Source organism: Perca fluviatilis, chromosome 11 (genome assembly GCF_010015445.1).
Source record: "Perca fluviatilis chromosome 11, GENO_Pfluv_1.0, whole genome shotgun sequence".
NCBI classification, from domain to species: Eukaryota; Metazoa; Chordata; class Actinopteri; order Perciformes; family Percidae; genus Perca; species Perca fluviatilis.
Genome location: NC_053122.1, coordinates 18,826,964 through 18,852,663, shown reverse-complemented (window position 1 = coordinate 18,852,663; position 25,700 = coordinate 18,826,964). Strand labels below are relative to the sequence as shown.

At 39.5% G+C, this 25,700-nt stretch overlaps 2 protein-coding genes and 1 long non-coding RNA gene across 4 annotated transcripts in view; 2 read left to right on the top strand and 1 right to left on the bottom strand.

Annotated features, from left to right (window-relative positions):
- Window positions 1-3,057: 3,057 nt before the first annotated feature.
- Window positions 3,058-4,601, top strand: LOC120568670. Its single transcript, XR_005640745.1, has 4 exons — window positions 3,058-3,348; window positions 3,510-3,673; window positions 4,082-4,162; window positions 4,396-4,601. It is a non-coding gene; the product is annotated as an uncharacterized LOC120568670 (long non-coding RNA).
- Window positions 4,602-11,489: 6,888 nt separating this feature from the next.
- Window positions 11,490-15,992, top strand: ackr4a (atypical chemokine receptor 4a). 2 transcript variants are annotated; one of them, XM_039816323.1, is made up of 2 exons: window positions 11,490-11,548; window positions 14,343-15,992. In XM_039816323.1, exon 2 carries the CDS (start codon window positions 14,358-14,360, stop codon window positions 15,456-15,458), a length of 1,101 nt encoding a protein of 366 aa, XP_039672257.1. In that variant the 5' UTR covers window positions 11,490-11,548; window positions 14,343-14,357; the 3' UTR covers window positions 15,459-15,992. The 2 variants fall into 2 exon arrangements, with proteins under 2 accessions (XP_039672257.1, XP_039672256.1); XM_039816322.1 differs by lacking the exon at window positions 11,490-11,548 and adding an exon at window positions 12,581-12,747.
- Window positions 15,993-19,624: 3,632 nt separating this feature from the next.
- e2f5 (E2F transcription factor 5) overlaps window positions 19,625-25,700 on the bottom strand; it is an 11,944-nt gene continuing 5,868 nt past the window's right edge. The window contains exons 4-8 of the mRNA XM_039816324.1: window positions 25,219-25,327; window positions 24,012-24,324; window positions 21,507-21,644; window positions 21,091-21,129; window positions 19,625-20,649 (exon numbers count right to left, since the gene is read on the bottom strand). Of these exons, the coding sequence (XP_039672258.1) occupies window positions 20,573-20,649; window positions 21,091-21,129; window positions 21,507-21,644; window positions 24,012-24,324; window positions 25,219-25,327 (676 nt within the window). The 3' untranslated portion in view covers window positions 19,625-20,572. The remainder of the gene's footprint in view (window positions 20,650-21,090; window positions 21,130-21,506; window positions 21,645-24,011; window positions 24,325-25,218; window positions 25,328-25,700) is intronic.

The window sequence follows — 25,700 nt, the reverse complement described above, 5'->3', positions numbered from 1 at the left end:
GGGATGGGTTATAACTAACCTGACTCCGCCAGATGGATTGCTTCGCATTTGCTCGGCATATCCATCTGGGAACTTACCGTTGGAGAACTTTTGGGAAGGGGTGAAAATACTGGTTAGCTGATTGGATAAACCATCTGTCGCTTCTCGTTGCGTCATACCTAAACCCGCCTCAAAACCAACGCTGATTGGTCGGTCGTTTGGCGAACGGCTCCAAATTTTCTCTATCTCAAGATGCCAGACTGATCTGCGAGTGGAAAACTGGAGCTCGCGAGATCATGACGGTCTCACAAGGCTAGGTTACAACCCCCCCCCCCCCATAATCACAACTGGCCAGTGCAAAAACTATTATAATTTCCTTACATACATACAAAGGCATTTGCACCATAACTTGATGCAGAAAAGGCACAAATTGTTGCAGAAAAAAATCACCAGAAAACAGCAACATTTCAATTTTGCTCAAAAGATGAGATCTCAACCCCCATGTTGAACCCAAAAGTTACTCCCTTGAATCCCGGAAGTGTTTTAAGTCTTTCTGCTAAGCTAACTTCATATGTGGCCTACAAACATTAGAGTGACATCGATCCTCTTACCTAACATTCAGCAAGACAGCAAATGGGCAAAATTCCACATTATCGACCACTTTTCAGTTTTGCACAGGTACATTTCGTTGCTGTATCTTTTAAACTTTCTACATATTTCTGTCTGTTTGTCAACGTTTAAGCTCAACAGTGATTATCAATACTTAGCCTATAATCATCAAGGTATAGTAAGTGATGTTAATCCAATACACTTTTTGTCAAATTCAGTGAATATCTCCTCACGGTCACCTAGCTCTCGATTTTCTGTGTGCGATGAAAAATAAATCTGGTGTTAATACACAGCCCTAATGGCCCGTTTCAGAAAGCAGATTTAGTGAGTTTGTTAACCCTGAGATGAGGGAAACTCTTGGTTTTCTGTTTCAGAAAGGGAGGTTAATCAAACCTGAGAGAAAGGGGTAACTCCAGCCCATTTCAGAAAGAGAGGTAACTTAACCTCAGAGCCTGTGAACCTAACCGAGTAAGCCCTGACTGCAGTACGCAGATCGAGGAGTGGCTCAATGTGGGTGGAGCTAAACGTTTGACTCCGCCCACTTGCCAAATAGCAATTGGCAGAGCCATTTCTCTATCACTCTGGCAAGCTGACCGGAGATCTTTTCCCGTTGTTGTTTTTCTTAACCCAACCGTCCGTTGTTGGCGTCCCCCAGAGACATGGGCTCGTTTCTTTTCCTAAACCCAACCCCTTTCTTTTTTCCTTTTTACAATTCAAATATCATTGTTTATTATAATCTATATATCTATAATTCAAATATCATTATTTATTATAATCTATATAATATATATTATATTATAAAGGTGTTGCATTGACGTTTGAGAATGTGCTGCCTGATGTCCGCCACCAGATGGCGCGCCCACGGAGTCAAACGTTTAGCTCCGCCCACATTTGGCCCAACCCCGATCTGCGTACTGCAGTCAGGTGCAATTGACCTAACCTGGTCGGGAGCAGGTTTTCTTCAAGAAACCTTGAGTTTCTCAGTCTCCTCCCTCTGACACAGCTAGCGCTCTTTAATTTCCTCATTCATTCATTCATTCATTCAGTCTGTATTAGGCGCATTTTAATGCAGTTTGTTATCTGCATGAATAGGGTTGCTTTATTTACTGTGTTAGGCAGACTATAAAAGTTTTTTTCTTGAACATGGCATGTCCCGTTGTCGACGATCCCACTGATGAAGAATAGTAGGCCTATTATTTGCAGAGTTAAACATATGTCGGGAGATGATATTGAGGCCCCGACTATAGATGTATTTTCATTTCCAGATACCTACCTATTTGAGCGGTATCGTTTTTCTTCAAAGTCCATCAGAAATGTACATAACTTTATCTGTCCTCATATCGCTAGCATCCACCAGTTTTCACCAGTAATATTAGGCTATACTTGTGATTAAATATTAAATTAAAACACTATATTGGAACTTGCGCAATGACTCGAGCAGCAATTTTCTCCCACGCCAATTCTCGCTCTTTTGCAGCAGTCGTCGTGTTGCTTTTTTTTAACTAAATATACACTCACCTAAAGGATTATCAGGAACACCCTACTAATACCCTGTTTGACCCCCTTTCACCTTCAAAACTGCCTTAATTCTTCGTGGCATTGATTCAACAAGGTGCTGGAAGCATTCTTTAGAAATATTGGCCCATATTGAGAGGATAGCATCTTGCAGTTGATGGAGATTTGTGGGATGCACATCCAGGGCACGAATCTGCCGTTCCACCACATCCCAAAGATGTTCTGTTGGGTTGAGATCTGGTGACTGTGGGGGCCATTTTAGTACAGTGAACTCATTGTCATGTTCAAGAAACCAATTTGAAATGATTCAAGCTTTGTGACATGGTGCATTATCTTGCTGGAAGTAGCCATCAGAGGGTACATGGTGGTCATAAAAGGATGGACATGGTCAGAACAATGCTCAGTTGGGGTATGGCATTTAAACGATGCCCAATTGGTACTAAGGGGCCTAAAGTGTGCCAAGAAAACATTCCCCACACAATTACACCACCACCACCAGTCTGCACAGTGGTAACAAGGCATGACGGATCCATGTTCTCTTTCTGTTTACGCCAAATTCTGACTCTTCCATCTGAATGTCTCAACAGAAATCGAGACTCCTGAGAAAAGGCAACACTTTTACTGTCTTCAACTGTCCAATTTTGGTGAGCTTGTGCAAATTGTAGCCTCATTTTCCTATTTTTAGTGGAGATGAGTGGTCCCATTCTGACATTCAGTTTGGAGTTCAGGGGATTGTCTAGACCTGGACGACACCCCTAAATGCATTGAAGCAGCAGTCGTGTGATTGGTTGATTAGATAATTGCATTAACGAGAAATCTTACAGGTGTTTCTAATAATCCTTTAGGTGAGTGTATGTTCAAACTCGCTGTATGTGCGCATAAGTATTTCCAGTTCCAGAGGGGCTGACCGATTTTTTTGTGGTTGTTGCCATGGTAGTATCATGGCTCCATTCATGCTTTTTATAATGGTGGTGCATGTGCTGTGCATGTGCTGTGCTCTGAGTGAACCTACTCTGAGTTAATTGAACCAACTCGAATCAGCTGTTCTGGAACCGAAAACTCTGAATTTCCCATCTCAGGGTAAATCAACTCAGAGTTCAGGGTTAGATTCAGAGTTTGTTTAACCACCTTCCTGAAACGGGCCCCTGGCTCTGTAAATGGAAAATAAACAGAAAGGAGTGCATGAGCCACAAAACAAGTCATCTAAGTCAAGTCATCTGTAGTCATCTAACTGTGATTCTGAAGGTGGGGTTGTGTTTGTTTGGCAGTTGAGTTCAAATATCAACAATCGTTGCACAGCATCACTTACTGCACATTTAAGAGTGACTTGCATCTTGCTGACATTAGCGTAATGCAGCATGGCCGACATCCTGTTATAACTTCCTCTTTGTCCACATTGGTTCCAGCGAGCATATAAAGGGTTTGAGCGGGCTTCAGTTCACCAGTCATGGACAGAAGTGTGCTGCTGGTCCTGTGGTGTCTGCAGGCTTTCCTGCTCATCGCATCGTTCACTTCTACTGATGCAGCCGCTCTTGTGAGAGATGATCATCAACAACAGTCTATTGATTTGGTAAGAAATGTACTGCTGTTCACTAACTGCATGGAGCTTTCCCAAATGTTGATGGATTCACATTGTGTTTTCTTGTTGGATATGTTTTTTTTTTTTTCATTTATTTATTTGGTTGGGACAGTGCATGTTAATGAACAAACATGTAATACATGCATGTAAACATGCCGGATTGTAGCCAAGGGCTAATTTCCATTCGTAGTCCCACGTTGTTTAGGTGTAAATGTCAAACATGTTGCTGAGAAAGAAAGATTCAAACAAAAATTTTAAAAAATCTGTTTGGATTTGCAGTAATTTCTATCCACAAAGATTCCAAATAAAAAATGTATAGTGGAAAAGTAGAAGGTGGTTTTCTGTGTATAATAATGCATTTTGTCATTATTATGCTAATTTTGTTATACTACACTGTAGGTGGCAAGAGAGGAAAAAAAACCAGGATCAAAGAAGCGGAAAAAGCAATGTGGCTGGTACCATGGAGGATGTGGCTTCCCGGTAAAACTTAACTTGTTTGATTTTGAGTGTATTTTCCTTTTGTCTTGCAATTCCAATAAATCTCCCAAAAAGCATCATGAAAAACATACCTAAACATGAGACAGTGACATCACATAAGCTGCGGGCGGTGGTGGTGGGGTTCTAATTTTAATTACAGTATAATCAGTTAACAGTTCTTCCTTACATTATCTCTCTCTCTCTCTCTCTCTCTCTCTCTCTCTCTCTCTCTCTAGGTCCAGTAGTGTTTTGGTGGTATACTGGTACAATATGCTGGCGCCATGTTTCCACTTGAATACAAACTGGGAGACCTGAGCGTTCCACTCCAATCAACCCAACTCCAGATATCATCTGCACAAATGATGTCACCTATTTTCAATGTAATTTTCGAAGACAAAAAGTGGTTACGGGAGAAATAAATTTGTATTGTAGTGCTTGTGAATGTCCACGAATTTATTATGTTCATGGTACAGGGTTTGTTTGACACTGTATTAATCTCTTAAAACGAGAAATATTTGCCTCTGCTCTATCCTTAACAAGTTTATAAATCAGTTATCAATTAAAGAAGCATTTTATGACATTTTGGGATCGTCAGATTAAAGAAATTAGTTAGTTATATAAATACGCTTATTCACATAAACTTGCAGTATCTAGCCTGTCTCACCTACCAGCACTCCTAAAGCTCACTAAATTAAATGTTATATCTTGTAACCTTTTGCTGGCTGTAGCCTTAGATTTACTGTAGAAAAGAGAGAGTGGTTTAAATGTTCTCATCTAACAAAGAAAATGTGCAGTTGCAAAACAAAAACAAACATGTTGCATATTATATCGAGTTTAGCTGTTTTCAATGACAAATACTTGATTAAACGGTTTGATATCATTTAAATAAATGTAGTAGTTAAAACAAAAACTATTTAGGTATTTAGTCTTTAGTGATACTAAACTAATACTACTTTTTAAAGAGGCAACTGCATAATGTGACCGCAAGATGGAGCCAGTTGGCCTTGATTTTTTTTTTACAGAAGTAGTTTACTTTGTGTGCTTTGTTGCAAAGTAATGTGGTTGGTGTAAAAGTCCACATGGAGTTTATCATCTTTTCAGCTTCACACTTCACACTGCTTTTACGTAAGAATGTCTCTCTGACAAACATCACAACACAGAAGAAGCTTTTCTATAAACAGAGACACGATTCCCCTCATTTACACTGAGAGGTGCCCTGTACTGAGCGCCGTATGTTAGTGGCACTGGCAGTCACAAAGAAGCACTAGAGCAACTAGGGTTGCTTCTTTGCTCAAGGGCACATCACTAGTGGACAACATTGCATTATTTTATTACTAAATAATAATAAATACCCTTCAGTTTCTTTGCTCGCTGCTAAATACACATTTGGTCCACTATCTCAAAATCAGATTTTTCCATACCATGCTGCTAGTGTTTTATTTCCTAAGGACGTTTCAAAAGTATTTCCCTTTTTCGGATGCAAAGAGTGAACATGGTACTAACTTATAAGTAAATATATATTTCCCTTATGTTCAAATCTTCCCTTATCACAGTAAATTAGATATTGAAGAGGTTCATCAGGTGAAAAAAAGAACCAATTTCCATGTGACAATGGGCAAAACTGTGAAAAAAAACAACAAGACAATATGAACTACAGACAAACAGTGATCAATCAGGAGAGAGGTGGGTAGCATTCATTTGAAGTCATGTTTCTGGTCTGCAAATAGCAGACAGACCCGAGTTGAACATAGTGGAGCATTTGGCAGCTAAAGAACAAGATATTTCAGGAAAATGTCCAAGACTGCAGGGGAAAAATACAAAATAACAATTTCATGGATAAATGCAATGATTGAAAGAAGCAGAGATATCAGTCATATAAACAAAGTCAAGGTTAAATTGGACTTGTAGTTAAACAAACCATTTCAGTACAGGTGGATGTGCGTGTGAATGGGTTATCTTGCATTTTAACAGTATTTCCTCATAGGACGATTTATGTCAAATATCAAACCTGTTGTTCACGCTGAGCATCAAAAGACAAAACTTTTGTTCCAATTGGGTAGGGCAGGTTAGGTTGTGGGTTGATGTCGCAAACTTCCCAAGTGTTACCTTCCTTGAAAAGGATTCAGGGCATGAATGCTACATGTGCAGACACCCTTTTAACTGCCTCCCACGTTGTTCACATGGAAATGATTAGTCAGCAGTGAGTATATAAAGACCTGTGTGTTTCAAACTCTTTAGTTCATCAGCCATGTACAAAAGTGTTCTGCTGGTCCTGTTGTGTGTGCAGGTTTTCCTGCTCATCACATCCTTTACTTCTACTGATGCAGCCGCTCTGGTGACAGAAGATCAACAACAACAGCAACAAGAGTCTCCTGATCTGGTAAAAAGATCCATGCATGAGCTGTAAAATCTTTGATTCAAATTGGGTTTTCTCACAGGACTGTTTCAGTCTAAATGTCAAACATATTGCTGCAAGCAAGCTGTGAAACACAAGGATTTTTTCGGTTTGTATTGGCATTTTGGAGTCACAGCATGTATGTAATACCAGTGACATTGAGTACACATTAGAGCTGTAGACAAAAAAAGCAATGTCTAATTTCTCCTGATTTTGTTATAGCTGGCGGGAGTAAGTGTGCATGACAGAGAAAGGAGAAGACAAAGAAGTAAACGACGAGCACTCAACTGCCGGTTCAGGCCGGGTGGATGTTCAGTCTTCGGAAAGGTAAAACAAAATTTCCTTGATTTTATAGTTTTTCTTTTTAATTTACAATATAAAAGTAAATATCCCCCAGAATGTACCTTTTAAAAAACAGTAGATACTCATCACTGAAGAGGCTGATACCAGTCAGTGAGTTTGTTTTGTGATGATTGCAGCGCTGATATCAGTTCATCATTTTATGTGTTTGTTCTGTCACAGATTGACCTCAATGGCGAAGACAAAAGGGTATTTAGTACAAATTAGTGGAAAAGAATAATACAAACAAATAAGTAGGTTTAGTCTGTAATATTAGGGGTGTCCTATGCTGTTGTTGGTGCTGCCTTCAGGCACAACACCTGCAGACAGAAAACAGAGTAAGCCAAGCTGTTATACTGTTGTTTTATTATCTTTGAGCTGTTTGAGAATCTATTTTATTCTCTGTTTACAGATTCCAAATACACCAAACTCTCAATTGTTGGCTTTGGACAAAACAAGGTAAATGTGCTTCATATTTTTAATTTAATCAACCGCTAGATTAATTGATTGATTGACTTGAACATAATTGTGTAATTGCTCCATTAGACACATATTGAGATGTTTTTTTTTTTTTTTTTACATCTCAGTGACTTTTCTCCTTTTTTATGTCAGGGTTGAAACCGAACAAGCCAGACTAAAGTCCTGAAGACAGACGTGAAAACCTGCATCTTCTCTTCAAGATAGCTTTTCTCTTTTGCTTTGCCATGTGGTGACAATCATCAATCATTGCATGAACTTTGCATTGTGAATGGAAAGTCTTTGTATCCCATGCCAATATGATAAGGCTCCCAACAGTAGTAGTTAAAGGTCAATACTTCTCCTTACTCCTGTGATGAAAAAGTGCCAGCAAGCCATAAAATATAACATTAATCAATGTTACTGTATCATATAAAAAACATGTTTTTTGCTACTAGCTACTATTTTTGTTACAGTTAATTCCCTACAGTTATTTTTTGTTATTTTTTACTCTGGGTGCAGAATGATTGTCTATGTGATTGTCTTTTATGTACTGTATGTTCCTGTGTATGTATTGCCTTTTTTTTTTACCTGATTAGCACCAAGATAAATTCTAATCAACTGTGTTGACATGGCAATAAAGTATTGAACATGAACTTGAACTTGTTCTGCCCACATCGTCTAATTGTTAGTATTGTTCAACTGTATGTGCTCCTCAGCAATTTTACACATATAAAAACTGGAAAAAACTAATTAAACAAGGGATCAAATAAAAGGTTTAACCATCTTTTGAATTGCTGATTGTGTGTTAATTCAGCCATTATTACCGTAAATCCAACCCGTTCTCATTCCGAACTCGTAAAATAAGTACGTTTGGTCAGTGTCCTTCAGCGTCTGATGCGACGAAAAAGGCACCCTTCGTCGTATTTGTGTAACGTACTGGGGAGAGCCGCAGTTGGATGAGATTTAGCGAGTGGTATGTAAGGGGAAATTGCTGCGTAAGGAAGGTGGTTGGGGTGGCGGATGGGTAAAACACCGGACTTTCACTCAGGAGACTCGGGTTCGTGCCCCGCGTGTGGCGTTTTGTTTCCCCATCTCCGGCGTGTGTTTCCCGGCTTTTGAGGCGTCCTTTCCCCATTGTTTTTCTCCTAAACCCAACCTCCGCGATTCCGTTATTGCCGCGCTACACCCACGTTGTGTTTCCCAGCTTTTGAGGCGTCCTTTCCCCGTCGTTTTTCTCCTAAACCCAACCTCCACGATTCCGTTATTGTCGCGCTTCACCCGTGGCCATCCGCGTGTGGCGTTTTGTTTCCCCGTCTCCGGCGTGTGTTTCCCGGCTTTTGAGGCGTCCTTTCCCCGTTGTTTTTCTCCTAAACCCAACCTCCGCGATTCCGTTATTGTCGCGCTTCACCCGTCCCGACCAAAAGGGACGAAAAAGGGACGGCAATAGTGGCGACCAAGCACGTTTACATGAGACGCTAAAGGAGACTTTTAACGTCAAATAAGAACGAGAAAGGCTCCTGACCGAACATCCTTATTTTACGAGTTGGGTGTGAGAATGTGTTGGTAAATCATATCGGAGGCTAAATTTGAAGAAGAATCACATATTTTTGTTAAAATCATTTAAAATCAGTTCTGTAAATGTAATAGTTTTGTCTTTACGGAGGCTCTGATAAATTGCTTACAAATGCCTACGTTTACTAGAATAAATAATGAGGTCATCTTTCACTCCAAGTGCTGTTGCTTATAAGGTTCGCTCTGTGTACTTGGTTGCAAACAAAATAAAGTGTTTGAATTAAGAATACATCTTTTAGGGCTTTGATTATTGATATTCTACGTGAAGTTAGCTATAACTTTCTGATAAACATCAAACCTCAGAAGAAGCTTTTTAGGTTAATAAGAGCAATTTTCATTTTCATCATTTAAATGCTAAACATGTTAGTAAACTGGGAGCTGCCCAGTATTACCATAGTCTGTTACTAATTTGATTACAGCTGTGAAAGTTTCTCTTTTATTAGTGTGTAGTGGTCGTCTGATACATTAAATAATGTATTTCTGTATATGCTAATCTGAAATCAAAACAGATGAGGTAGATAGACAGATAGATACTTTATTAATCCTCAAGGGGAAATTCAAGGTACCAGTAGCTTACAGATGTCACACACAACATTCATATACATCACAAACAGGATGATGAATCCACATGAATAGCATGGACAATAAAAGAAAAAATACGAAATAAAATAAAAAATCCACATGAATGTACTAGTAGTAGAGCAGAGTAGAGTACTGCTCTCTGTGTCTCACTGGCTACATACTATACATTTGTAAAATGAATAACAAAATGATTTGTTCAATATTGTTCAACCAAGAATTCATACAGTTCTACTTTGTAGACTTGTCACTTTCTGTGCACCGCGCTCCACAGCTGTTTTTTTACACATTAAATACAAAGAAAGCCACTGAAATGAAAAGCAAGCAGTTTGTATTTTTAATTGATGCAAAATAGCCTCGGGAAGGAACTAGTTTTGGTGGAACATGTGTATGTTCAAAAGTTGTTTTAGTCTTGCAACTGAAAACTCAGATTGGACAGATAGTCTAGCTAGCTGTCTGGATTTACCCTGCAGAGAGCTGAGAAATGGTTAACCATAGTCCTCATAAATCAACTGGAGTTTAAAATGCCAACACAAAGGAAGCCCAAGGCAACGGACATCCGGCCTAAATGAGGCAACGGAGCAATCCCGGAAGTGGAATGTCGAGGATATAGACTAGTAAAACCCTAAATTATTTTCAAAAACTTTGAGCTTTCTTTCGTGCTGCCTGTTATGTGTAAGAACAGCGTGTAAACCATCCAACAGAACAGAAGCTTTGTTAATCACATTTAGGTTCTTTACACTGATAAATCAACAAAATAATCATTTTATCAACAGTCTGAATTCAAACAAGTGATTATGATCACTTAGACATGTGGAAGAAGAATACAAACTACGTCAAAGTGGTGTACCCAATGACAACATAAGTATGTGATTTTCCAAAACATGAATATTTTCGTGGTCAACTAGGAACCAAAAGAATTTCATACTGAAAAGAAGAATCCAGTTTTAGTTTTCTGTTACTGGGCGGTGCAGCTCGACCACTGAGGAAACACAGACCAGAAGAAGGAAGAATGTATGTAAAAAAGAAACCAAATCTTGATGGATTAAAACCGAAAGGTATCTAGCTTGCACATTCCCTTTGGTGTTAGCTGCCGTAACATTATTCATACTATGGGTGTAAAATCAAATACAGTAGACAACACAGGGCCATGCTTTTTTAGAAATAGGATATAGAGTGATGAATATAATATTGCTTATTTAGGGTGCAAGATAAAAGTCTGCACCTGTGTTCTTTTTCACTGCCTAACTAAACATATTCTATGTCATCAAAGTTTGCAAAAGTGCAGATTAAACTTTAACCTTTTAAAAAATATATATCTTTTTCATTTCTTTACTTTTATGTATAACTAGTACAGAGCCCGTTGAAAATGTGCCTGTTTGGAACGGGCGATTGTTTGGCCTGTGGGATTGCTGCTTGTAGAATTCTGCAAAACCAAATTGTACCCCAAAATTACTTACAGAAGGACCCCAGACCACTTACTCTACTTACTACTGACTTACAGTGTAGGCTAGTACGTCTACATCAGAGTAAGACATTGTAGGCCTACCTACCCGGACAGAGAACGGGGCAGATTCAGAATGTAATCACAAAATATCACAATGAAAATGTGGAGTTATCAGACATTAGCGTCATGGACTCATGGTAGTGCTACCCACCTGGCCCGTTATACGTTAACTAATCAGCAACGATGGCAATGTTATTAGTATTGTAAATTAGCAGTAGACTTAATTAACTCGACCCAGGGTGACCCTGATTAAAACTGCTGTGTCTGCCCAGTTCAACTCTGAGATTCCATCGCATCGCATAGCACTGTGAAGGAATAATCTCCGAGATTACTTATGTTCTGCCAGTTTACAACAATTTAATAGATATAAATGCATAATAAATGCAGGAAAAGAGTCAAAGGCTATAACACCCCCAACCCTTTTTCCTCTCTCTCTCTCTCTGAGTCATCCTTCTCAGAAGTGTGTTTACAGTGAGCGGAACTACAAGACTCAGCTGGACTGATTCCCGGCTCTAGCAGGGGAAACAAAGCAGTGACGGTAAGACTGGTTTCTGAACTTATTATTGGGTGTATTCACATTACAGACATGTTTCAAATCCTATCCAGTATGGCCACATTTATTAGTCATTTTTAGTTATGATTAAATCAGATTTTAGGACACTTGCCAAGTTTTTCCAGTAGATTTAAATTGAAACTGTAGTCTACTGAGAAACTGTAGTAAGTCTCTTTAATGTCAGAATGGGTTATACCGTGCTGTAAAGTACTTTATATTTGATATTTTGTTGCTCATAAAAAAGATACAACTAATTTTTTTGCTGGAAAATAAATATTTAATAAATATATTTATTTTGTATTTCCTGGTAGATTTTAAAACTAAAGTCTCTGTAAACAATGTTTTAATATCCTGCCACCACAGTCCTGATGATCTGAGTGGATAGAGTTTTTACATACACACCTGAGTCGCCTTCAGTTATAATATGCAGCTCAAAGCAATAAATTTAACTATCAGTGGTGCAGGGAGTGATTTGCAGACTTTATTTCCCCTCGGTTTCAACACCCATGCTATGGGCGGCCCTACCTTATTGATAAAGACTACAGCCTTAAAAAAAGCAACAACTCTGTTTTCCCTTACTAATACTACATTGCATTTCTCCAATGGTGGAAGAAGCAAAGTAGCAATACCATAGTGTAGAAATACTCTGTTACAAGTCAAAGTCCTGCATCTAAAATGTTACTTTAAGTAGGGCTACAAAAGTATATCAAAGTCCCAAACGAGAGATTTCATGTCGTTTTTTATTATAAAGTAGGCCAAGGTGTATGACTAGGCCTACTGTTAGAAGTATCACTGTGCATCACTTTAATGCTGCAGCTGGTTAATGTGGAGCTGATTTTAATTACTGAATTTACTTGGAAATACTCAAGTAAAGTACCTCAAAACTGTACTTAAGTATATATGTAATTACTTACTTTCTGCCACTGCAAAGCTACGCCCTTACGCTATGTAGGCTCGTTTTTCCGTGCAGATGTTGGTATTGCTCATTTTCTTCTTTGCCGAGATAATGGCGTCTTCACGCCGAGTACAGAACTCCCATTTTGTAACTTCCCACCCACTTGTGGTGCGCGGGTGTGAAATCAAACGGACCCTCGTCTGCACAGAGCGCTCGTAGTGTAGTCTGAAACAAAAGCTTGGAGCTGCAATGGCGCAAATAGACGGGACCGATAGGTGAATAAAACCCTGTGAGTATCTATCAAACATTGCGTACATGTTTACCTTTTGTTTGTAACGTTAAATCTTTCTTTTTAACAGTTTGATGCGCTTCAACCACCAGCTAAAAGTCATGTGGTCAAATGTTTACTCAATTAAAAGTACAAATGTATGAGAATCAGAAGATCCTTAAAGTACCAAGTGCTCATTATGCAGAATGGCTCGCTTACACAATAATGTAAATAATAATATTTAATTATAATTATTGACAAATTAATGTGTTCATTACGTTAAAGTTGCAGCTGGTAAAGGTGCAGCTGATTTTAACTAATGGATATATCCTACTGCTGGGTAGATTGTTCATTTTCCCTGGGGATCAATAAAGTTTTATCTTAATCTATATTATTACATCATAATTTATTTTGTTGATCATATTGAAATCTGAATATGTAAATTATAAATGTAGTGTAAAAAGTACAATATTAGCCTCTGAAATGTAGTGGAGTTGAAGTATAAAGTAGAAAATAGAAAATTGTACCCAAGTACAGTACTTGAATACTTAGTTACTTTCCACCACTGCAAATAGACATTACAAAACTCTTCATCTCAGCAGGAGGGTCTCCGGGGGAATGTGAGAGTTTATACAATCGGTGAAACATATCCTCCTCCGCTCTTTGCTCTTATCACTCTGCCAGGCAGAATGAACTCCCATTATTTATCTCAGTTGAAGGTACACAAGGGAGGAAAAGTTCAGGTCAGGACACGATGCTCAGATGTCAACAATGATCTTATCACGGCACAATAACTAGCCTATGATCTAAAAAAAAAAAATTTTAAATCTTTTTTTAATTTTAATTGAAAATTTAAAAAAATTTTTTTAATTTTAACTTAAATTATTATGACTTTTTGCAATATTTTACTGGTTTTAATTGTTTATGCATCTCTTGTTACATGGTTAATATGTCAAAAACACCATTTGTTGAGTATTTTTATATGAAAACTCCTTTCTTTTCCTGTAAAACTTAAAAATATTTTCCCATCTTTTAGCAGTAATCTCTACGGTGTAAAAACGTTCACAGCTTTTGCTCCTGTCCTCCTGTTATTACAGACATGTCTGAACTTGCCGTGACCCCGACTCTCCCATGCACTTGTAATATTTAGCCTGTGAAGGTCTAGGGCTTATGGAAAATGGTGTTATTTAAAGAACACAAAAAAACATATATAGCTATATAAACATTGTTTTTGGCATTTTTTTCGCTTTTATTTAAAAAAAAATAAAAAAAGCAATATAAAAAATTTTTTAAAAAGGCTCTGTTCAAAGTAACCATTAAGTGTGGGTAGCTAGCAGAGCAATATATATCATTAGTTGTAGAGCTCTGTATCACGCTATATTGACGCCTGCTTCTTTTCACAATCCAATCAAATTTCAGGGATTTTATTTAAATCCCTCTTGTAACTAAATCCTGCACACAGGCTACCATATACTGTTTCACTCAGAATTATGTCACATTACAGAAGCTAAAGATGGTCTAACTGGGACGTTAAGCATAGTAATTGAGTAAAATTAGTACTTCCCACCACTGTTTAAAGGCCACAGACAAGTAATTCAAAATGCCCTCCCTCACAGTTTTATCTGATCAGCATGGATGTCTCAGAGGAGAATGACTACTACTACCATGAAAACATCAGCCTCAACTTCAGCTACGATGACTACCCAGTCCTCTGTGAAAAGGGTGACGTTCGTTCCTTCGCAGCCCTTTTCCTCCCCATCATGTATACGATGTGTCTGGTGGTGGGACTGGCAGGGAACGGCTTAGTCGTGGGGGTCTACGCCTACCACAAACGCCTCAAGACCATGACGGATGCTTTCCTGACCCACCTGGCTGTGGCTGACCTGCTCCTGCTCTTCACGCTGCCTTTCTGGGCTGCTGATGCGACAAGGGGCTGGGAGCTGGGCGAGGCCATCTGTAAGATCGTGTCTGCCTGCTACACGGTCAACTTCACCTGCTGCATGCTGCTGCTGGCCTGCATCAGCCTGGATCGTTACTTGGCGCTGGCCAGGGCGCAAGGTAAAGACCAAAGTCGGCGCTTGCAGAGGATATTCACCAGGAGACACTGCTGGAAGATGTGTTTAGTTGTGTGGGCGACAGCTTTCGTCCTTGGTCTTCCCGATTTAATACTCTCAGAAGTGAGATGGGCATCTAATAGGAGCATCTGTCTACCTATCTACCCTCCATCAATGGCTCAAGGGGGGAAAGCTGCTCTGGAGATAGCAGAGGTGCTGCTGGGATTCCTGCTTCCATTCCTGGTTATGGTGATGTGTTACTGGAGCGTGGGCCGAGCACTAAAGGGCCTCCCTGTGGAGAGCAGAGGCAAGAAGTGGAAAGCTCTACGTGTCCTCCTAATAGTAGTGGGGGTGTTTGTGGTCACTCAACTGCCTTATAACGTGTTGAAGGTCTACCGGGCGATGGACTCAGTCTACGCATTAGTGACCCACTGTGGGACGAGTAAAGTGTTGGATCAGGCGACTCAGGTGACGGAGAGCTTGGCCCTCACTCACTGCTGCCTCAACCCGATCCTCTACGCCTTCGTGGGGTCATCTTTCAGGCAGCACATGATGAAAGTGGCCAAGAAGTTTGGCGAGAAGAGAAGAAAGAGAAGGGAAAATCCTGCAGGGGAAGAGATGGAGATGTCATTTAACTCCCACAGTGCATCCCAAGAGACGAACACATTTTCAATATGAGTCAACACTAGTGTCACGGTGGAAGACACATGAATCAAAATCACTTATTTAGTATAGAAGAAGAGCAGATACAGCAGCAGTACAAGCATGTGTGGAAATCAATACGATGTACACAAATTGCACGTCGTTTTAACACTTAATTCCCTCCACAATACATCAAAAAGAGGAAGTTGTTAGTCATATTTTTCTGCTCCTGTTTGTTGAAATGTCTTTGAGCTAGGCATTCTTGTTTACTTTCAAAGTCAAAAGAAGTGTATATTTTTTCAGTTGTGAGTGATGAATGAAAAGGGGATTTGGCTTTGTTTTGAGCGATGTTTTTTATAGTTGTATACCCTGGTCCAGAGGAAACAATATTTCACTTCAACTGTATTTATTTTTTTTTACAAAGTTGGCATTACAGTGAACTCTTTGGAATTTGACTTTAAAGGAACACGCCGACTTTTTGGGACTATATTGGGACTATATTCTCAGACAGGTTGTTGCAAAGCAAATCATTCCGCCCAAGTACTATATTCTTCCGTCTGAGAATATAGTTCCCGGTTTGTTTACGGTTAGAAGACGGCTGTGTCTCATGTTACGTTGTTTTTTGTACACGCTGTGACTCTACAAATCACAACATTTAAATAGGAACATGTTGGCGTTATTTTGTCACTTTTGTCACAATTCGGAGCAGTAGGATTACTGGAACCATTCACCTGCATGTTCTGTGCTGGCCTGATGCCGCTGGCGGCGTCAGACAGCTTTACAGCACGCACGGAGATGAGAAGGGTATGTATCAACTTGTCTAACTCTGGGGGTTACGGTGAATAAGCTAAAGTCCCAATAAGTCGGCGTGTTCCTTTAACTTGTTCTGCAAAAAACATTTTACAGAGTCAAAAATGCTCTTTGCAGAATATCTCACAACCTTCAATTTTTTGTTTATCCAGATGTTTGAGGTCACAGACATTCCTTTCAGGATTTCACAACATTTAACAGTTATAGTAACACTTCCAGTACAGTACACATGCAGTACAAAGCGTAAATAAGATCTTATAAGGAACTAACTTAATACTCATTACACACTTTGCTCTTTTGCAAAACATAACTGCAACTTGTTTGAAATTATGGTTGTTTCAAATGTAATCAACTTAAGTACTTAATACTTACTGATGCACTTGATGTTACACATCTGCAGAGCCTATAAACCAGATGTAGTACACATGCCTGCACCACTGATATGAAGTAAGGAAGCATGATTTTGGAGCTCTAATATTGTAAAACTCTGTACTTTCTATTTGTGTATTTTATTTCTTAGCTTAAGGCAGTTCCTGTAAATTAAAAGATATCACACATCAGCTTGTTTGCACAGTGGGATTTAACTCTCTTTCATGTTGGAAAGCCACAGATTAGTTTCCTGAATTCCTCAGAACATCTGAGGCACATTTACTGCACACGTACTTCACAGTTCATGTCTGCAGCCAAGTCTGCACAACACACTGAAAAACAACCTCTAATAACCTTTTTTTACAAGGGGATTCTTGTCATTCTCTTGATAGTTGCAAATCTTATTTCTTAATTACAGATGTTTTTCTTTAAGACTGATTTAACACGGCAAGATGACTTAGAGAGGCATAGAGATGGAGGGTTGCGCGCATTTAAACATTCTGGGCCCTATCTTGCACCCGACGCACAGCGGACTTTTCCCTCCACAGACGCACATCGGTAAATTAGGGAATGTATTTGCGCTCCTGGGGGCGGTTCAGCGAAAAGAGGAGGGGCGTTCCGGCGCAAACGTTACTTTGTGCTATTCTGCAGTTTCAGAAAACAATTCCGCCACTGACCAGGAAAAACCTGGTCTAAAGTCAGTAGCGCGTTATTCAGATGCTATTTTAGAGGCGCATGCTTAGCCATAATGTAGTGTGTGCACAACGCGCATACACTTCTCTCATCTAAATGGATACAGCAGTTCCCATTTTTGCAAACCATACATAATTACAAAGGAAAATATTACTGAAAATACGCTTCAGGTGTTTGGATAGGTCAGGAGGCATTTTACAGTACAGTCCTCAAAAAGTCGCAGCATTCTTTGCGGCTTGTTGTGTTTTACACAACATTTCCATGAATCATGGATGTGTTGATGACATAAATGAGGAAATATTAGAGGACTTAAGGAGACGTGATGTTGAACTACGGCGGGATCTGGTCCGGGAGTAATGCGTGATGTGCTCCTGGTGGAGCGGGTGGACGGAGATGGAGTGGGGGGAAGAGGAAGGGACACAACAGGTGCAGGTGGTGCGTTTGGAGGCCCACGCTGCACGGCTGCAGCAATCCTCTCCAGACTTGAGGAGATGCGCCCGAGTGGCCGCAGCAACATCGCCACCCGGCCAAGACGGGCATTTATTTCTTTGCCGCATCTCGCATCGGCAGCTCCCGCTGGCGTGCGCCAGGCAAATCCGCCGTCATAATAGCAATCCGCCAGGGAACAAGTGCCCTGCTCTTAAAGGGAATGTGAGATGACGCTCTGATTGGTTTATTGCACATTACGCCCAAACCACACCTAGCTACTTCAGACCAACCCATTTTAGATTTGCGTCGGGCGCAAGAGTCATTTATCCCGCCGGTAAAATAGCAACAGCGGCCGAGATCCGCCCACAAAGCTACTTGCGTTTTGCGTTTCATACTTGCGTTTCAGATCGTTAAAATAGGGCCCTTAGTCTTACACGTGTGAAAAGTCCAGTATTAGCACACTCTGTACCTGTTTAAATAGCCCTATAGTAGACCGTAGTCACTTTTATATAAATCTGTCTGGTTACTATGTTAACCTATTTTTGGTCCTTTACATAATCGGAGACAGTGGGAGCATGTAGATGTTGAACAGAAAAGGCCCGAGAATGGAGCCTTCACTTAATCTTTGTGTGCTGAGATGTGTAATTATAGATTGACACAAAAAGAAGTCCCATCTACAGTCGCTGTAAGAGCTTAACGTACTGCAAATAGACAACACAAGCAAATCACACAGCATCTTCACCAACTTGACGACACATGCAGCATTTACAAAATATCACCAATTTGACAACACAGCAGATATCCGCAATAATATCTGAATCACACCATCACAATGCTAAAACAAGCATGGTTTTAATTTGCCGTACAGAGTTATCAGGGCCAAGAAATACTGACTGGAAAACAAAAACCTGTTGAAAAATTGCCTTTTCAATGATTTCGCTTAAAAATGGGAGGTCCAATATGTGCGTGCAATTGTTGCCTAGATGATTCTTTGGAGAGGCTATATTTAATCACAATTAATCGCATTAATTTCATAGTTAACTGCCAATTAATCGCACATTTTTATCTATTCTAAATGTCCCTTGATTTCTTTTTGTTCCATTATTTGTTTCTCATTTTAATGCTCTTATCAACATGGAAAAGTGGCTCGTCCACAACGTTAACAGGCCTGCATGCAGTAGCCACCCATTTAGCTATGGCTGCAGTAAGTTTGTTCTTAGTTGTGGTATCCATGTGCTTCTGTCTGAAGTCATCCATTGTCGCCTGGCTTTGACGAGGGGGCAGAGAATTCGCATCAGCTGTGTGCTTGGCCATCAAGTGGTATTTCAGACTGGACGTGCTGCGATGATAGCTCTGTTCACGACGACAAAACACACACATCACTTTGGTCTTGTCAATGGAACCATTTGGCAACTTTTTAAAAGTTAACTTTCCAGTCAGAATCTTATTGGCATCCATTTCGGCGTCTCGCGCTTGCCATCCACTCAAAACGTAACTTGAAATAGTTTGCATTTCGGTTATTTTTCCCGTTAGACACATGCATGCTGTGGTTTGTCATCTTGTAAACACATTGAGTGTTAACTGAAAGTTGATTTCATAAATTCTTCAGAAATAAGATTAGAAAAGATCCTTCTTTTTTTTAATGTTTTTCTTAGTTGTCTTCCTGTATCCCAGCTGGTACAAATCAAGTGATGCTGCAGGTCATGCTCTGGCCCGTGTGCTCTCATGTGGAAACCATCTGACTGAGGTTTGCCATCTGCTAATGAAACAAAACATTTCCCTCAGCCAAAAAGCATTTCAACCTGGGGATCAGATTGTGAGATAATGTGGGATTAAAAAAAGCCTTTGTATGGTTTAAGACCTCAACAACACCCAAACAAACAAAGAAAGTTCAAATAATGTGAGGTGGTTTGTAAATTGAGATTAAATCCATTTATTGAAAACTTTCAAAAATGTGCAAATAAAATGTCTCAAATAACATTACTTCTTGTAATCAAAAGAAAACTGCCCCTTAACATCTGATATTTTACATCAGAAATCTGGCTCATTCACTTCTTATCACAATTAGGCCGTCAACCAGCTTCACTTTCAACAAACTACAACCAAGAATAATATTTGGTTAAATTAAATAAAAACTGTTATTCAAATATAAGACTAATTATACAAAACACTTAAAAAAAATTAGAGGCCTAAAATGGCAGTGTCACAATAATTTAGAAAATAAATCTTTATGGCATTTTCACATGAGAACAAGGTTACAAAACATAACCAAAACATTCACTCATTAAATACAATATGCCATTTTATCAAATATATCTATGGAAGTGGATAGGTTTTCACACAATATGCTTTCCATGTACATAAAGTTACTTACTTGCATACAACTAAATCATCAACCCTGTATCAAATGTTAGAAAGAAGTCAGTACTGTGAATATCAACTAAAGGCAAACACTCTCACAATCCCAACTGTTCATAAACAGAAAGTAAAGCAGTTGTCAAGTCTCAGGGTTTCCACTGAATGTGGAATAATACAAAAAACAGATCCATGCAAAAGTGCAGTAGGAGGCTGAAGGATTTGACCTGGCTTTCTTCCACTAAAGGGAACTCATTTCTCTGGAATGTTGTAGATATCCAGGCACTTTGTTTTGTGTTGGCTGGCGGCAACTGGGCACAACTGAAGTTGTAGGCACACAGCGGTGAAGTCTAAATGTGTGTAAAGGTTGTTGTTTTTCAAGTTGACAATAGTACGTTTAAGTATCAGCCATGCAATTGTAACCAAAACAAAGGGAAAAAGCATCTTTGAAGCGTCCTTAGAAAAAAAATAGATTGTAGAGGTGCTGTCAGCCATCAGTAATTGAGAATCTGCACATCGAACAGATCACACACTCCCTCATTGTCGTCCAAGTTGAAGCTATAGCCTATTCCTGCGTGAGGAGAGAGGCGCATCAATAAGGTATCTACGGTGCTGAGAGGAGGTTCAACTGACTTTGGTGATTAAAGCTCTAATTCCAATATTTTGGTTTATGATCAAATACCTGCAAAACTAATGACATTCCCATCAACCTCAACAGTACTTTGTTTAGTGCTTATTTAGCATGCTAACACACTAAACTAAGTGTGTAAATTGAACATGGTAAACATTACACATGCTTAACATCAGCATGTTAACATTGTGAGCATGTCACCTACCATAAAGACGTTAGCATTTAGCTCAAAGCACTGCTTTGCCTAAGTACAATCTCACAAAGCTGCTAGCATGCTGTAGACTTTTTTTGTTGACTATCCTTTTAACTATACTGTAATTGCAAATATTTGTTGACACAATTATTCATTTAGAAAGTTAGTTAAGGTTTTGAGATACTTACCATCACTGGACATTAGCTCATCAATCGGGTCAACAGCTCCTACAAGAGAATTAAAAACACAGTATAGTAAACATTCACTGTTATAGGCAAGGCAGCTTTATTTATATAGCATATTTCAGATCACAGCAATTCAAAGTGCTTTACATAAAACACTATGTAACAATACTTCCTAACCACCAAAGTTGGATAAAGTAGTATATTAAAATCATCAGTATATTATGCAGTCATTTTCTCTCACCAGTCCAAGTCCTGAAGTTTGGGATAAAATATCTGAATAAGCAAGCTTAGATCTTAGAGTAGTTACAGAACCATAACTGAAACGAATGTGAAACAAACCTTAAATTGCCCCTGAGCTTCAGTGCTGGTTGCAATTGCAGAGTAAATAGTGTAGCTGTATTCACATCCTTGTGCCTTACCCTCTCTGTCGTCCTTCATGTGGTATCCAGCAGCGTTGAGCTTCAGCAGGCTGCTCACGTCCAGTACAGACTGGAACTCTGGGCCTGCCAGGTCCATCTGCTGCTGCTCCAACACTGCTGCTGACTGACTGTGACACTCTGAGGGGAGCATCAGAAGTGCAACAACAATACTTAGCTATACAGTAAAGCCCCTTGTGGAAAATGAAACTTGCAACATTACAGGTTTAGTTATCTGGACGTAGAATTATTGGAAGAGGACGTGAGGCACTGTGAAAGAGACGACCTCAACAATCAGCGGTGTTCACATGAACCCTCTGGACTTGTCAAGTCCACAAGGCTGCTGGGCAACACTATGCAGAAAGGACTTGAGTGTTTCTATGGAAAATAAGTAAGTAAAAGTATTTAATGAACAGTTCCTAACGATATACTGGCAACAAATGCATAATAAGTGCAGCATTACGTGTTAGCCATAACAGATATTAGTTTTCCCTTTACACTATATATTACAATAAAAGTAATTTAGCAGAATATCACAAATCCAAGTTATTCAGCCTCTCGGTTATGTTTTTGCAAATATTACATCAATAAACTTACGACGAAAATGAAAAAAGCCAATGTCTTCAAAAAATAAATATGGTGCATATTATTTTACATGTGAGATTCATATACAGATGAATCGGTAATTAACCAAGAGTCATGCCAAGAGTTAGATGAGAAGATTGATACCACGCTAATATCTGTCCAGTAAATATGAAGCCAGCAGCTGGCAGCTTAACTAAGCAAAAAGACTCCAGGGAGTCATTGCACCTGGCCAAGAAATAGTCCCAAACATAACCCTCTCCACTGTCTATCCATCTTGTTATTTTTACCTGGCTCTGTGTGGATGCAAGTGTTTCGATGCAAATGCAGTCTGTCTGTCTGGCTTGCGGAAACAAGGCAATGCAAGGTGCCACGTACACGTTTCTTCCACAGCCCCTATTACAGTGCAGCAAATCTGCATGTTCATTTTCATTGTTTATGCAAGTAGATAGCACGCCAAGATCAAATCACAGACTGCAAAGCCTCAAATTCTGGATAAATGATTCTACACAACTGCCATATGCGAGAACCGCATGGCCTTTCTAAATTCTTTACCTCAAAATGTTGCTTTCTTACCACTGAAGCTGTTGTGGAGGGTTTATAGACATTTACTCGTTCGTGAGCTGCCAAACTAGATCATTTTATATAGAAGAAATTAGACAGAACATTCACAAGAGGTTTTAACCCTCCCTCATTACATTTTCTTAAATGCTGTATATTCCGATTTACAGAGGAAGGAATTTAGGCATTCAAAACACTGGGTTTACAAAGTTTAAAACACCATTAGTATGTTTTGGCCTTTGCTGCCTTATCTGTCATATTTGTATCCAAACACTATCTTGTGATATGTTGGTAACGCAAATAAAATAGTCACTCAAATGACAACACCTGTGGTTTTGCTCGCGTTAGTCCATGTCTCACTATCGACCATTTTCTACGACATAAGATTTTAGAGTTTTTTTCTCATGGTCCAGACAACTATTGGTTGGGGCTTATTTTAACTGCACTATGAAAATCAACTTCAACTTTAAACTTGCTTGAGATAGGTAAGCCATCACGACTGACACAGTGTCAGTTATATTACGATCACATGGTATTATAGATGCAAGACTGACATGTTCTTGCATGCCAGGACAAGCTGACATCCGATATTTCTGAGTCAGCGGATAGACCGAAATTCACATGAATCGTTTCATAATGGCAGCGTTTGCTTACCGTTTGTCATCAGGATTGGATTTCCTGACAACACAGCTCAGCAATGCAATACTTTCAGTTATTACACACAATAATGTCTTTTAATGCATCAGAGATTTGAAAAAGTGTCTCTGCCAATATTTAGTTTACCATCATTGAAGGCACAACATTTTACCCTCAGCATTTCTGTGGACATCCAACACTATTGTATGATAGGACACAAAACAAAAGTGATAACTGACAAAACAAGTGGGAGGGACTTAATCTAACGACTTTGGACTTATGTGGTGGAGGATGTCAGACAGATCATGACGGAAGGATTTAAGAAAGAAAAATTAAACTGCCAGTGTGACAGTACTTTGGGGTTATTGTAAAGCTAGCTTCTCCGTATAGGCCACTGCTTATTCAATGTGTAAGGGATTCATTTTATGTGAAGCCTGTTTTTTTATATATTCAGACACTAACTAAACTAAAAAGGTTTACTCTGACCAATATTTTATTACATTTTTTAAGCTATTGAACCTGTGGCTGGCTTTATTCATGTATTCCTTTCTGTTATTAAGCTTCTACTGTATGTGTAAAATGTGTGTCTGCACAAAATATAAAAATCTGTCTGTCAAAATTTGCCCACTGCAACCTAAGAAAAGCCATTAAAAGTCAGTGACAATTGCACGTGGTGGTTTTCTAGAATAACTTTATAAGCATTGAAATCCTCAAAGTCCCTGTGCTTACCCATCTGCACATCAGGAGGGGTGGATGATGGTGTCAGCACTTCATGTTCTGGCAGCACCATCTGGTGGTCTGATTCCACAGAGTCCTGGCTGCAGTAAGAGGAGGTAGTGTTGGAGTACACGGACGTGGAGAGAGGGAACCTCTGCAGGCTGGCGGGGGTGCTGGGTGGAGTTGGCATTGGACAGATGTCATCAGTGGGCGGCACAGAGAAGACCACAGGTATTGTGGAGTCTGAATCCCTGTTGATAAGCATGACCTGGATGGGAGCCAAGTGGCTGCGTATGTTCACCTGGTACTTCTGACCACTCTGGCCCTAAGGAGCAGCAATGTAGAGATACTTTTTATCGTCGTTACAGTAGATGTAATCAATCATTTTATTTACAATGGATCACATGCCTACTTGTATGTGAAGGGATTGCTTGTAGTGACGAACCCACAGAAAATGATCACAACGTAGCATGTTTTCCTATAGCATCATTAAGATTTATTTTTAGTTTTTATGACCACAATTGTACTGTTGGTTCCCTTTCACCACTCTCTTCGCATACACTTTAGCTGCAACAAGCAGCTGTGCAAAAAATCTCTAAAAACCCCACTGTACACTACCTGCTCAGCACCAAACGGCAGACGGACAACATTAGCGACTAGCTGGTGAACATACTGGAGCATTTAGCAGCTGAAGAGCCAGATATTTCCCTCAGTAGTTAAGAGACCAAAAACAATTAAAAGAGTGAATATTGGATTCACATTCATCAGGTGGGCAGTAACATGACCCCAAATGAACATGTGCGCCATAACAAACGAAAAGGTGATGATATGAGTGAGTGAGTGTGAGTACTTCACAACTGTTTTCCGCTTCCCCCAAGTGGCTGCAAGTTTAATTTCTTCACAGATGAGGAGAACAGTCAATTAGACTAGGATGTTTATGAATCAAAGCTGAAGTACAGTCCCTCTGGAGTGTCTCACTCAAGTTTAGTTCAGCTCCATTTGATACCCTGTCTCTTATTAGCACTATTGTTTATTTCCAGTTAGACCTCACATGCCACAAGAAGGGTATTATCACATTAGCCTGCTTTTAGAAAAGGCTACATGTAGTTGGAATAAATGACAAATTCCTGTCTGTCTAGTGACTATTGACGATAACATGGTACAGAAAAAAAGTCCATGTATCCCAATCAAACAAACAATCTTGTAAGAAGAGACCAACCATTTCAGGTAGCGGAACCTCCAGCTGAGTCCCAGCCGGAGCCACGACAGCAAGCAGAGTGTCCCCTTTGAAGGCATTGCAGATGTCTTCATGTGTGACAAATTTATAAGTGGAGCGGTATTAAGGAAACGGGAGCAGGATTACTTATGGGAGGAAAATGGAGACAATAAACACGAAAAACAAGACTGTGAGCATTGTATGTCAGGATTAGCCTGGCTGGGATTTCACAAGAGACTGACAATAGCAATTGTATTTATAATCCTCCCTTTATAGCATAGATTTGTTTCCTCTGGAATTAATAAATGGGGCCCCAGGAGGACTAGAGTTACAAACTGTAGAAAGAGACAAAAAGAATCAAGATCAATGACATCTAACGTGAAACATCAGTAGTAAATCTTTACAACACTTAATTTGTTCAGTCCAATAGTAGGTTGCTTTTTGTACGAATGGTGGTGTATCCACTAACCACTGACCTGAATTGG